The sequence below is a fragment of the Thunnus thynnus genome, chromosome 20 (assembly GCF_963924715.1).
Source record: "Thunnus thynnus chromosome 20, fThuThy2.1, whole genome shotgun sequence".
NCBI lineage: Eukaryota > Metazoa > Chordata > Actinopteri > Scombriformes > Scombridae > Thunnus > Thunnus thynnus.
In genome coordinates this window covers 24,850,577-24,863,805 of record NC_089536.1, presented here as the reverse complement: position 1 = coordinate 24,863,805, position 13,229 = coordinate 24,850,577, and the positions used below count along the sequence as shown (strand labels likewise).

The 13,229-nt window shown below is 38.4% G+C and overlaps 1 protein-coding gene across 3 annotated transcripts in view; it reads left to right on the top strand.

Annotated features, from left to right (window-relative positions):
• Window positions 1-13,229, top strand: part of ca10a (carbonic anhydrase Xa) — a 257,388-nt gene that overhangs the window by 36,262 nt on the left and 207,897 nt on the right. For all 3 annotated transcript variants that reach the window (XM_067576439.1, XM_067576440.1, XM_067576441.1), the window contains one exon: window positions 10,807-10,881. In XM_067576439.1, the coding sequence (XP_067432540.1) occupies window positions 10,807-10,881 (75 nt within the window). The remainder of the gene's footprint in view (window positions 1-10,806; window positions 10,882-13,229) is intronic.

Here is a 13,229-nt window from a genome sequence, read left to right as displayed (position 1 = left end):
GATTTCCTCTCCTTTTTTTGCACTCAGTGGGGGGAAAAATAGTGACAAAGTTTTAGAGATGAGAAGTGGGAAGAAGTGAAGTAAGTAGGCAAACACTGAGTGCGTTCTTGTTAGTGTCAGAGTCAGATATGGTGTGTTCAGCGATCCCTAAACAGTCTGCCACTGCTCTCTGGTTCTCCTGAGTACACCACTGACACCATCCTGATAAGAAATGTAAAAGAACACCACTCTGTTGACCCAACTTTACCCATTAGTGGTGAGAGAGTTTGATGTTTCTTATCTGATATTGGACTATGTGTTCAGAGTTCTCAGTGATAATTTGGGCAGAGAGGGCCAATTAAATCACATAACACATCACTGATAAAAAATAATGATGTTTATGATGTGACGACACTGTTGTTAAGGTCTGGTTAGGTTTAGGCACAAAAGCTATTTGGTTAGAGGGTTAGGGTAGGGGTAGGGTTAGGGTTGTTCACTTGAAATGTCGTTACTACTTCTTTAAAGTTATGCAACCTTGATGTCATGGCAACAGTAAACTCCACATTACAGTTTTTAAAAAAATGTACCAACTCATGGTTGGAAACGGGAAGCTAAGTCCAGTTTTTGCTACTTTTTGCCATCTAACTAACTATTTAGCCATCCACCCAACCTGCCTCCTCCTAATAAGGAATTCACCTCATAAAGACGTCATCTGAACTGCATCACTTCTCCGGGTCATAATTACTGTTGTTCTTGGGAGGATAGGCTCTGGTTAGTCTTGTTTATATGTCTGAATTCCTCAGTTTCCCTGAAACTATTTTTTCAGTGAGCTTGGGGATGTGTGTAAAAACAAGGACATAGTGTCTGGAACATCACTCCCACGTTCCTGAAGGGATTTAGGTTTACCTCTTGCTGCAACCTTGACAGCGTTTGGTCCGCCGCCAGAAAACATGGATGAAGTTCTGAGGTCTGAGAGACCTGTCAGTCGTCTTATCTTCAAAATAAGATTTAAACCTGCATCTGAAACGCATATTGGAAGAAGTGAAATTAGCTGTTTAGTCCAAACTTCTGGTGGAAAATGTGCTGACTTTGTATTTTGAGAGAGGAGTTAGGAGTCTTCGCTGTAGCTTCCTGTTATTGGCAACCAGAAGCCAGCGTCCATTACATAAGACATAAAACTGTAAATGACAACAGGAGATATCCAATAACTAAAAACATGTTGTTTTACTGAGTGAAATGGTATGAATTTATATCAACATAGAGCAAACATTACCATGAGGTCCAGCTGAAATAGTGGCAGCATCGGGTCATCTGTCTCCCTTTCTTCATCTCTCTCTATCAGTTTCTGTTTCTGTCCCTCTCTCTGATTCTGTCTCATCTTTCTCACTCAGTTCTTCATCCCTCACATTCATTTTCTCTCCATCTCACTTTTTTTCTCATCTCTTCCTTCCCGTCTCTGCAGCCTCTCACTCTGTTCTCTTCTATCGTCTCTCTCCATCTTCTCTTCCTGTCTTCAGCATTTTCTTTTTGTATCAGCAGACCAGTCCAACTTTAGTCTGACCTACAGTAGTCAAGATGTAAAAGGATAACATTATAGGAGCACGACTAAGATCAAATCAATAAACATTTAACAGTAAGTGATATTTAAACTACCAAATCTCATTACTGCTAAAATCTTCCCAGTCTGATGGTCAAGGATGCAGGCTGTTTGTGTGCAGACTTGTGTGCTCACATGAACAGATGTTAGAGGGAGGCCACTTTTAAATATGTTTATTCGCTAATCAAGTTAAAATAATTGATCTTCTTCTGACACTGACACTGCTATAATCCCCACCAGACTTTTACTAAAGTATGGTGAAGAATGAACCGTCAAACTCAACATTCCCTAAATGTAACAGATGTGAACACAATGTAACATTTTGTATGCTCACAAAATAATTCTTGTTTAACTTTACTTTAACTGGTGATATTTCAACTTGTAATAGCAAATAGTGGAGCCAATTTGTCCTGAAGTTAACTCTGGGAACACACCTAATTTGCTCAGGATGGCTGATGAAAGAAATGCTGAATGAGAAACTGCATTGATTTACAGAAGCTAATGGAACAGAGACAAGACAGGAAATTATATCATGATTTTGGCTTTCTGTACCTCACAGTTTTGCCTATTACATCAAACTATTCAACTGAACTGAACTTTTAATTCCAAGCAGACACATACAAGTTAATGTCAGGCATTAAAAAGCGTTTTTTACACAAATTTTGTGCACTGTTTGAAAAACTCTGAGGATAATATGCTAGCAGGATATCGATGTAATTATGTGTACAGCACAGAAAGAATTATCATTTAGTGTGGAATTCCTCACTAGGAAATCAATTAACTACCGGTAACCGTAGAGGATGACATTATGGGGATAGGAGCTAATGGCACAAAACCAAACATGAGGCTTCAAATCTTCCAATACAAATCAATGGGTGATGTCATCACTTTGAAACACCCTTAATTGTCTATGTTTCCAGTAAAATAACAGCGTGGTCTGGGCAGTGTAGGACAGAAACACCCCGACAACAAGCTTTTAGCACAAAAAACATCACAGAGAGTTTGTCAGCTTCAAGAAATGTCTTTCAGGATGTGCGTCATAGTTTCACCTATAGATTCCCAGTGCAGTATTCTTCCCACTGTATACCCTGATGAGTCCATGTTTGACTGAGTGACTGGTGCCTCCTGAGCCAGCATATGAAGACAGAGTAGCACTGGGTTAGCATATTGCCCGCTGTATTTTAGATAGGAAACCAATTGGTTTGCTTTGATTCAGTCTTCAGGGCCCAGATCTTTCACTCTGTGACACAGAGGCAAATATGCCCTGACACACACACACACACACAAACACACACACAGCTGGGGCTATTAAAGAGAAGCACCAATAGGAGCTTGGTGAGAGATAATTGTCTCATAAGTCAGTAAGCACAGCTGTTGGCAAGGTCAAGTTTCATTTATGGACGCACGTTGCCACTCTGAGTTTTGTCTCTGTGTCTTTTACAATCTGTCTTTCTTTTTCTCTCTTTCCCTCCTTTTTTTTCTCTCTCTATCTGACTCTGTCCTGTACCTGTACCAGTCCCTGTCACTCCCCTCCATCCTTCCCTCCCCTCTCTCTTTCTGCTTGGTTGAGCTTCAGGATTGCTTGTGCCCTTCAATGAATATTAATGGAAGAGTTTGGATATTATACGAAAATGAACTGTTTATTTACAGAGTCTCTCTCTCTATGGCTTTATGGGAGGTTTGGCCGGGGCTGGCTAAACGGTGCCAGACTCCCAAGTATGAGAATGAAATAGGCCTGCGCTGTGCTAAATAGGATTCAGGTCAGTAAGAGGCTGTGGCCAACCAGATCCGTCATATGGCTTTAGAGGAGCCTTCTCATTTCAAAACAACACTACAGCAAAACATGGCATTGTATGAGAATGCAAGATGAATGGAGGATGGACTAAGTGGTTCTGAAGTTTAGCTTGAGTGGTTTGTGAAAAAATTCAGGTATATTAAGTTAAGGATAGGGTTAGGCAGAGATCAGGATCTAGACTTGATTGATTGTCAGCAGAAAAAGAATGATTAGATTCTGAAGTAAAATACAGAAATGTTACAAATAATAGTCCTGTTTTAGTAAAGCATAAAAGTATTAATTGGGGAGAAGATTAGTTACAGTTTGGTTTCACCGTGTGTGAAGTTTGGATTGTTTTCATGCTTTCAAATCAGTTCAAAGGTAGAAAGGAAGGAAAAAAAAGATAGAACAGATGGAAGGAAATACAAAAAGACATAAAGTAATGGGTGAGGAGACAATGAAGGGAGAAGGATGAGAAGGAATCATAAAAGAAAAGAAATAAAGACAAAGGGACAGAAGGAAGACGAATAAGGAAGAAAACAAAAAAGTAGTAACTATAGCTGTCTTATAAATGTGGTGTTAGGATGGAAGTTAATGGTGCAAGTTTACTCCCTGAGATTTTAAAATGGAAATGCTAAAAACTGCATGTTAAGCACAATACCTGAGTATGACTACTTAGTTACTTTTCACCTCTATTGACTGTAAAATTAAAGACAGAAATGACCTTAAAATGCCTGTACCAGTTTCCAGTGAAAATCAGCTCATTCAAAGACTTTTCTTGAGTCATCTTGATACTAATATTGTACAAACATTTTGACCATCTAATTAGGGCTAACTGACAGGACGGCTGACAGTAGAGACAGCAGAATAAGTCTGCTGTATGTGAAGGCTGATTGTAACAGGCTGACAGAAACACAAAGAACGCTATCGCTATGGTCACAGTGTTGAAATATGTAGTTTGTATAGAATTGACAAAAGCAGCAGGTCTGGGAGCTTCTATACTAAGAGTCAAGACATGTACAGAGTTGACAGATGCCAATCCAAACCTGCTCTGACAGCCTACACCAATAAAACCTGGATTAACAAAGGTATTTCAGTTTAAAAATGGAGATAATGGATTTTTCTCCAATTGTTACTCGGCCATTGTTCTGTAAGGAACTCAGTAGTCTCCCATTTAAGTGATTGATTAGATGACTTCACATTACCTGCTGGGAAAAGCTCATTCATTTGTCTCATGGCGTGAAATGAACATAGTATGCAGTACCTGCCCTGAATTAATAATAATGATTCAGCCGTACTGCCATTACAGAGTGACCAAACATCACTGTCAGTAAAAGTTACTAAAAAGTGTCTAAAAGGAGTGTTTGACAAAAGTAAGCATGGTGGTACATCACCTCTGTACATGATGTCACCACAAAGAGCCATATAACTTGTCTTTATTGAGAAAAAATTCTGTTGATGTTAGTTACAGGCTACTGAAAGGTGTTTTTCTCAAAGTACTCTTTATGAAGCAGTCAACTGAAATGTAAATCTAGAGGCTGAATAATTCCTCAACAAGATCATCTTCTCCAGTGAGACAACTGCACTGGTTGTTAGTTTGAATGCTTAAAACGACTTATGATTATGTTTTCCTGACAAGCAAACCCCTGCGGTGATGTTAATAATGACTGTTCTCTCTCAGAGGTAAGGTAGAATTACCTTGATGATGTTAAGGCACCAGAAACGCTTTTAGGAGTGAGTTTTGATGTATTAAGACTGCGGTTGTCATCCCATGTCCTACCAACAGTCAATGTTGGTTTCTATTTTTACCCATAACCACAATCTCATCCTAACCATAACCAAGTAGTCTTTCTCAAACCTATAATTGGTTTGCTCTGGTCTGAATCAGTGGATAAGTTGATAGACTTGTTACTTTCCATTTGGTGTGGTTTATTTTGAATGAAATGAAATGCAGAAGAAGGCAAGCAGTGCCAAGTAAAGATTATTGATGGAACCTTTAAAGTTTCCAAAATGGCCAGATTTGCATCACACTTGCATATTGTAGCCTTGCCTGTACTGTCATGCGACTTCCTCTGACTATGTGAGGGGCTTGTAGGTGTTGCTCCAACATCACACAGGGAAAGTTCATATTAATAAGTAATGGAGAACATTTTAATATATTTATCAGTATGCAGAATACACTCTTCTGCTACCTCACACACTACTTAATCAATTAAACATCACTGTACAGTATAGTATCCATGGAAATACATACAAATGGTGATCCATCAGCCCCCCCGACCCCCTCCCCCATTAGCGTCTTGTCTGCATTTCCCTTTATAGATCGGAGGCATTTCCTTTCTGCTGATGTCAGTAAATGTGTTTTGGGGCCACAGCCAGATATTGTGAGAAATAGGACAGTGATTGTTATGCTGCTTTGCTCTTTTTCTCTCTGGCTCTTTTCTGATGAACTGCAGGAAGTGATTATGTCTCATCTATTGGTTGCTGCCACTTCCTATCCAGTGACAACAGAAACCCACAGGAATATATATCTGGGTTGTGCTGTAAGAAATGTAGACTTAGAATTTCAGTGTTTAATTATAATCAATTCAAGTGACATAGTTAGGAAAAGAAACTATTATTCAATGATTTTTATTTAAATAATGCATTAATAAACTCAATGTGAACTCTGAGCTCACACATGTCTACCACCAATCTATAACAGTTGGACAATGAGAGTGGCTAATGAACTGTGAGATGGAATAATAGAATGTGATAGGCAGATGAATAGATAAATGCAATAAAATATAGAACATTTTGAAAATTAATTTTGTAAATCCATCTTAAAATTCATTAGCAACTCATCATTAACACACAGAATCAGTAAATAATTAATATTTTTTGTGAATTTGCAACTGTAATAATGTTTTTATTTTTCATTTTTGCTGTTTTAATGATTTTGTTTGAATTTTTATTTATTAACTTTTTTTAATGTTTTTTTTTTCACTTTTACAAATAGCATAAAAAGCTGATGAAACACAAGAAATCAGGAAGCCATCGGCTTAAACATTTAATATCCCCCAAATGGGAAAAAAAAGGAAAGAAATTTAAAGATAAATTGATAAAAATGCAAAAGAAAAAAAAACAAAAGCATAGATATACAAACAAAGGAAAATAGGAGGCACACTATCATGATCAATAATCATGTAAAAGAAACAGAAGAATGCATGAAAAAGGAAAGAATAAAGATTAACTGGACATCATGAATGAAAAAGGGATGGAACTGAATTTTTTTATAATAATTTAAAAAAAAATGTAATTTCTTTTTTTAAATTATGAAATGATAACTTAAATACAGATGTAATTTCTTAATTCATATTAGCTGATGATTATAACTGAGCACTAAAAAATCTGTAATTACTGGCATACTCCAGATGCCATAGGATTAGCCCTACACACAACAAACAACAAAAAACAACAATAGTAATAAAAATACATACTTTTTCATTGGTCATACTTTATATACAATTCATTCTCCTTTTATTTTGCACAAATGTATAGTATATATATTTCCACACTTTTTACATTTTCATATTTGTGCATAACATATTTTGTTATAATTAGTGCTGCTGTTTGGCTACTGCAACAGCTTTGTTTTCCCACAGGGATCATGAAAGGTTCAATTTACAGAATTTATCAATGTACAATCTCAGCAGCAATTTATCTAAAACTGATGGTGATAAAACTGTTTCACATTCACTCTAATTAGACTAAAATAACAAGGAAAGTGGGTATATTAATCCAAAAAGGGTGGTTTATTCTTTTTTTTTTTTCCAGCGACAGCAGCTGTGTTATTATAGGCTGTATTACAGTGCACATGTGCAGTGTGAGTAAGAGAGACAGAATTGTATCTGTATTGTTGTCGGTAGCTTGTAAGAGGATCATGTCCACAGGCCTCCAAATCTCCTTTATATTATTACTTACAGTAGCTAGAATCCCAAGGGCTCTCGCTCACACACTCTACCACGCCTATACACACATACACAAACTCACACAAAGTAACACTACATGCTATTGTTCTCCATGACCAATCATTATTGTTCTTACGCAGAGCTTTTATCTCATAAAACATGATGAAGACATTCTATAGTTGATAAAGTGGTACACCGCCATCACAGTGTATTTGATATTCAGCAGTAAGGTTAGCTACTGTATATTTAAATGTAACCTGTACAACATTTTAAAATATCTTTAACCGTGTTGTTATAGGCTACTGTACTGGCTGCTATAGTGTTTAATAGATTACCATTAAATGAAACGAGAACAATAGCAACCTCTGCCAGCCTTAAGTGCAAAGTCACAGCACAACAAAATTCATGTGTGCCCTTGTGAAATAGGTGGAGGCATGGTGACCAAGGTACTACTAGCGGGTCATACAGTTCTGACCATTGGTTGTGGCTGTGGAGGGGAGTATTTCCACAAATTCACAAATTCTCTGTGAATTTGTGGAAATACTCTTGTGTAATTACACAAGCATACAATCTACACCATATTGGCTCCAACAAACAAAAGCAAGTATATACCTGGTAAACAGAATGATATTAGGTATCTCACAGCTAGCCAAAAAATACTAAAAACAAAGAAAGGGTTTAGCTAATTTAGCAAACTGCTTGTTAGCAAATGCACCAGATTGCCTATGAAGCTATGTTGGTCATGAAAACAATAAAGCTAGCTATGACTCCATTATTGTGGCAGGCTCAACAAATTACAATTGAGATCTTATTACAGATAAATCAAACCACAGAAACAAGAAACAGCTTATATTACACCTTACAGACCACTGCCACTGGGTAAAGTAATATTATGAACAAGAACACAAAAAGTAAAATTGTAAATAACATAATGGTAAAGTACAGACCAATAATGTATGAAATTAACACTTGTAATGGCAATTGGTACTCTGCTACATGTTCAGTTAAGACTGGTCCAGACTACAGACTGTATATGTAGATGGACATAGCGTAGGGTGTTGCCTTTCACGCTCTTGAAACACACCCCGCTACCTCAGATCCAAGCTAACACTAGCTTACTGAGAGCATTGCACACTTGGGCTAACATAGCTACTTTAGCTGAATTGTGTGAACAGGGCAGGTTTCATTATCAAGTAACATTAAACTTAGTGAAATATTGCGACAATAGTCTGACTCAGTACGAGTCTTGGAGCCGGGGAGAGCAGGTGAGCCAACTGTCAATCACAGCTGTTAATCAACACCCACATGGCGGACATGGAAGCTACTATAAGTCTTCAAATCTTATTAATGGAGCAATGATTTCCAAAATGACCACCAGCACACTTATTAGAGGGCCTGAATTTAGAGACTGAGACCATAATGACACATTGAAAAAAATGACTGAGTATTTCTAAAGAGAAGTTGACACATTCTGAATGGGAGTCTATTGGAGCATCTAGCGGCCATTGGTGGCACTTTAAGGTACTTCCACATTGGCTTCAGCATCAAATTGTGGTAGATGTTGCTTGGTCCAGACGTGTTAGCTTAGCACAGGGGCTGAAAGTGTGAGACGCCTCTGCCAAAAGAGGAGGAATGCACCCACTAGTTGCTCTAAAGTTGTTTTATTTAGGTGCTATGTTTTGTAAGCAGGTTAGCTAACCATTAGTTGTATGGCTAGTTGTATGAACCCAGCAGCCTCATTGTGAGGATGAGACTTCTAGAGGGCTGTACTGTGGGGCTAAGCTAGCTGTTAATGTTAAGTAATTAGCTACAAACCGTGGGCTGACTACTCCGTCAATCACAATATCTTCTTTTCAATTCTACACATGCTCAATATGTACAATATGTGACGTGACAGCTTTGGAGTTGTTGGAAAGCACCTTTAAAGGAGAAAGACTGAGCAACAGAACATAATGTAACTAATTACTTTTGCTGTTGAGTGATTGAGTGATTAGTGAAGTAATGTGTGTGTGTACATATATATATATATATATATATATATATGTATGTATGTATGTATGTATTCAGGTTGCATTCAGTTTAAAATCCACTCTAGTGCTTTACAGAGCAAATAAAGATTTATTTTATGGCACAAGAATGAAATGAAGATACTGCTTTCCAATATGTAAAATGAAGTAGAGACATTTTGTTTGCACAGAAAGTAAAGAGGGTTTATGGAAGAAGTGTTTTTAATTTTGAGAAACAACACTAATCATCCCACTGGAGAGATATAGACACTCCAGTCATCTCAGGCAGTCTCTTTTTATGATAATAACTACAACAAAGTGTCACAATGAATTTTACAATGCTATGGCGTCTGAAGTGCGGCACATAGCAGTTTTAACATGTAATCGTACTCTGCTCTCTCATCCAAAAGCGGAAGAATGTGTTAGAAAACAAACTGTGCTGGCAGAAAGTGATTCTGATTTTATTTTTCAGTCTCCCTCTTTTTGGAAAATTGACTACATAAAAACTTTATGAATGATCTTGTGTTCCTCCGAGCAGTTTAAGTGAAAGTACTGCCAGGGTCCAGCAGCACTGGGCAGGAGGCCAGCCTCCCTCTAATGGCTTTGAAAGTGCAACTCACTGCTGCTGCTGGTGCACTGATTTAGGTACACTCCAATCAAAAGTGGTGTTTTCTTCAAGTTCATTTACCATCAAAGAAGAAGAAACAATTCATCATTTTGAGAAACAAGTTGACAAAGAGGATACACTTTTTTTTCTTTGGAGGCCAACTGCTATTTTTCTTTCTTTTCAGCTTTTGGCTGCAGATTGCTTTGTGAGAAAGTTGCCTTTTTTGGACCATGTCCAACTGGCCCACCCCTCTGAAATTGAACCTGCTCTCCAGTGATAATGCAGCAAGGCTGTTTGGAGGGGATAGCAGGGGGAGGAGGGGTTGTTCGGCCACCTCAACTTCCATTAAAGACAAGCAGGCAGGGCAACCTCTGGACCCTCGATTAAGCGCCGCTTTGCGCGTTCAGTGAATGAATAGAAAAGAAAAAAAAGTTGAGGTGTGAAAAGCAATATCCTGAAGGCTCGGTGGGTAATTCTCGGTCACAACTCTGTCTTTGTACTGAGACCTTTACTTAGTCACCTCAATTATACTGTACCACCCTGCTCTAATCTGGGGCTTTCTTCCACAGCTCACACAACATGACAGAATGCATTTCCATACTAATGCCCAGGGAGTCATTGCATCACGGGGGAGTTTGCTTGTGTGTGTGTTGACTGAAACGAGAGGTTGAATTCCAATCGCAGGCCTGTTTGCTCCCGGGCCGTCTCTGGAGACTTGCTTTACTGAGGCCTCTTGCTGAGAAGGTTAGCAGGGTGTCTGGAAATGATGAGGGCAGGGAGAAAAAAAAAAGCAGTGTTTCAGTTGGAGAGCATCTGAACGCAGCAGGACGGTGTTTTCGCTTTCTTGTGTGATTGATGTCCCTGTTTCTGTGTTTCCTCCTCTCACCTCACAGCACAACCGAATCCGCCGAAAATTCACGAAGGATGGTGGGCGTACAAGGAGGTGGTGCAGGGGAGCTTTGTTCCAGGTAAGCCTCAAAACAGTACGCAGCACCTTTGATGCATGGAAGTTTCCCACAGAATACTGATTTGTCTGCATACACTTTAACCACATTGTGTGCTTGATCCCGTAGTCAGAGCTTATTACATATTTAAGATAACATCAGGCCACCTTGCCATTGGCAATAGTTTTATTTTCTCATTCTGACAAGGCCTCTCCGTCCTTCCCACACAGCTGACGCTTTTTCCTCTGATTGATTGACGGCAGCTCACTGTTCCCTCCACCTTTTCCATCTTGTTGTGTATCTGCGTGTCAGGCCAATTATTTTCCCAAGATTGTGTTTTCTGCTGAGCTGAGGTGCTTTTGATAAAGCCTGCAGCTGTGTGTGTGTGTGTGTGTGTGTGTGTGTGTTTCCATCCAATGTCTGCACACAGATAGATCAATTAGGAAAATTCAAACAGAGGACATTTTGCTGGTAGTCACTTCTGCAAGCATCAAGATTAACTTTTGTCTAAGGTGAGCAAGATTTCTTATGATCAAAGAGCAAGTATCAAGTTACAATAAGAGGTAAAGGAAAGGGTTGATCTGTAGAGTTCAAAAAGCTGAACTAATGTCTTGAATTGGAACTTTAAACCTGATTTCAACCTAAATGTACAAGTTGCAACATCACACTTGGCCATTACTTTCAATTGAGAGTATAGCTGTGTGAGCCATAGTAGCACACACTAGCCTGATTTTTTGCTAGTTTCCAAACTAAAGCGCCAGTTTCACAAATGACTTATGTAAAGATTCTCAAATATGCCAGCAAATATAAGAGAACATGGAGATGGCAGGTGAATAAATTAAAATCCTGATTTTTTTACCTGTTGATGTAGTCATTAGCTGTTTTATAGGGTGAGTAAGCTTCACCTGATGGTCTTCATCATACCCCAACTGCTTGCAGACCATTGATGCTTGTGTATTTGTTGTGACAGACCAGCACAGTATCTCGAAGAATTTCATCGGCGTTATACAAATCTGCACCTCACACTTCACAGCCAATGCCAACGTTTAATACAAAAGCAGAAACTTTATTTATGTTTTCCCTTATATTAACCGTAACCATGATCTTTCCCTGATCTTAACCAAGCGTTTTAGTTGTGTAACCATAACCATACTGTAGGTGCCTTCCACAGATATTGCATAAAGCGAGGATTTTAAAAACATTGGCATTGGGGCTGAAAAAAACATTGATCATAATCCGATGTGGAATTTTCCAGTATCAGCATTTTTGTCTGGCGACAAGGTTTGAAAGATGAGTGGTGAAGATTCAGCCTTTTCAGATAAACTTGTTTTTTTTGTTGTCAGAGTGCTCACCAACTGCCGTTTGGGAGTTTGTTGGATGTTGATTTGAGACAAGGCAAACAAAGTGAATCTGCTGTTCCTCAGTCAGTTGGACAGGATGATTGCTTCTTTTATGATCATAGATACTGCAAAACATTAATACTGTGAAATCAATCAAAGATGGAAGGAAACTGTTTCTAACTTTCATTTCTTCTGAGTTCTCATTTATTGTGTATTCCTGTAGAATGTAGAAGAAAAAACAAGCAGAAATATTTTGCCTAAGGTGTCAGTGGAAAGCATTTGCCAAAGGCATCGAATAAATATACAGGAAATGAAAATGTTGGAATTCAAACTTTGGATATTTTGGACCTCTGACTTTGCTGGTTCAAGCACTCTAGTTATACCACAAGGGTAAACACAGTGATCCTTCAGTATGTTGAAAAATCGCTCAAAATCCAGATTTGGGCATGGGGGATGGAGCAGTAAGGTGGGGTGGGGAATCAGCAGCCATCACAGCTCAGTGTTAATCCAGAGACCTTTCAGTGAAGGCAAACACACCACGCTTAAGTCATAATACCTTCTTAATGGAGCACTCATTTCCTTAATCCCCACCAAGACACATTATAAAAACGAATTTAGCTGTCATAGGTATTGTATGTCTATAGTGAAGTTGTGTTTATCCGTTGATTTCAATTAGAACTGCGATGATTAGTCAATTAATAGAGTTTGAGTCATTTTTTAAGAAAAAATATCCGTACGTTCTTGTTCCATCTCCTCAAATGTAAATATTTTCTGGTTTCTTTAGTCCTCTATGATCACAAACTGAATGTCTTTGAGTGATTGATCAGGACAAAAGGCATTTGAAGGCGTCACATTGGGCTTGAGGAAACATCAACACAACATTCAACATTTTTCATTATTTTTTGCCATTCTATAGACTAAACGACTAATCAGTTAATTTAGAAAATAATCAACAGATTAATCAATATGAAAATAATGGTTAGTTGCAGCCCTAATTTCAGTGCAGTCCTAGTCTCTATGGAGCCAGCCAGT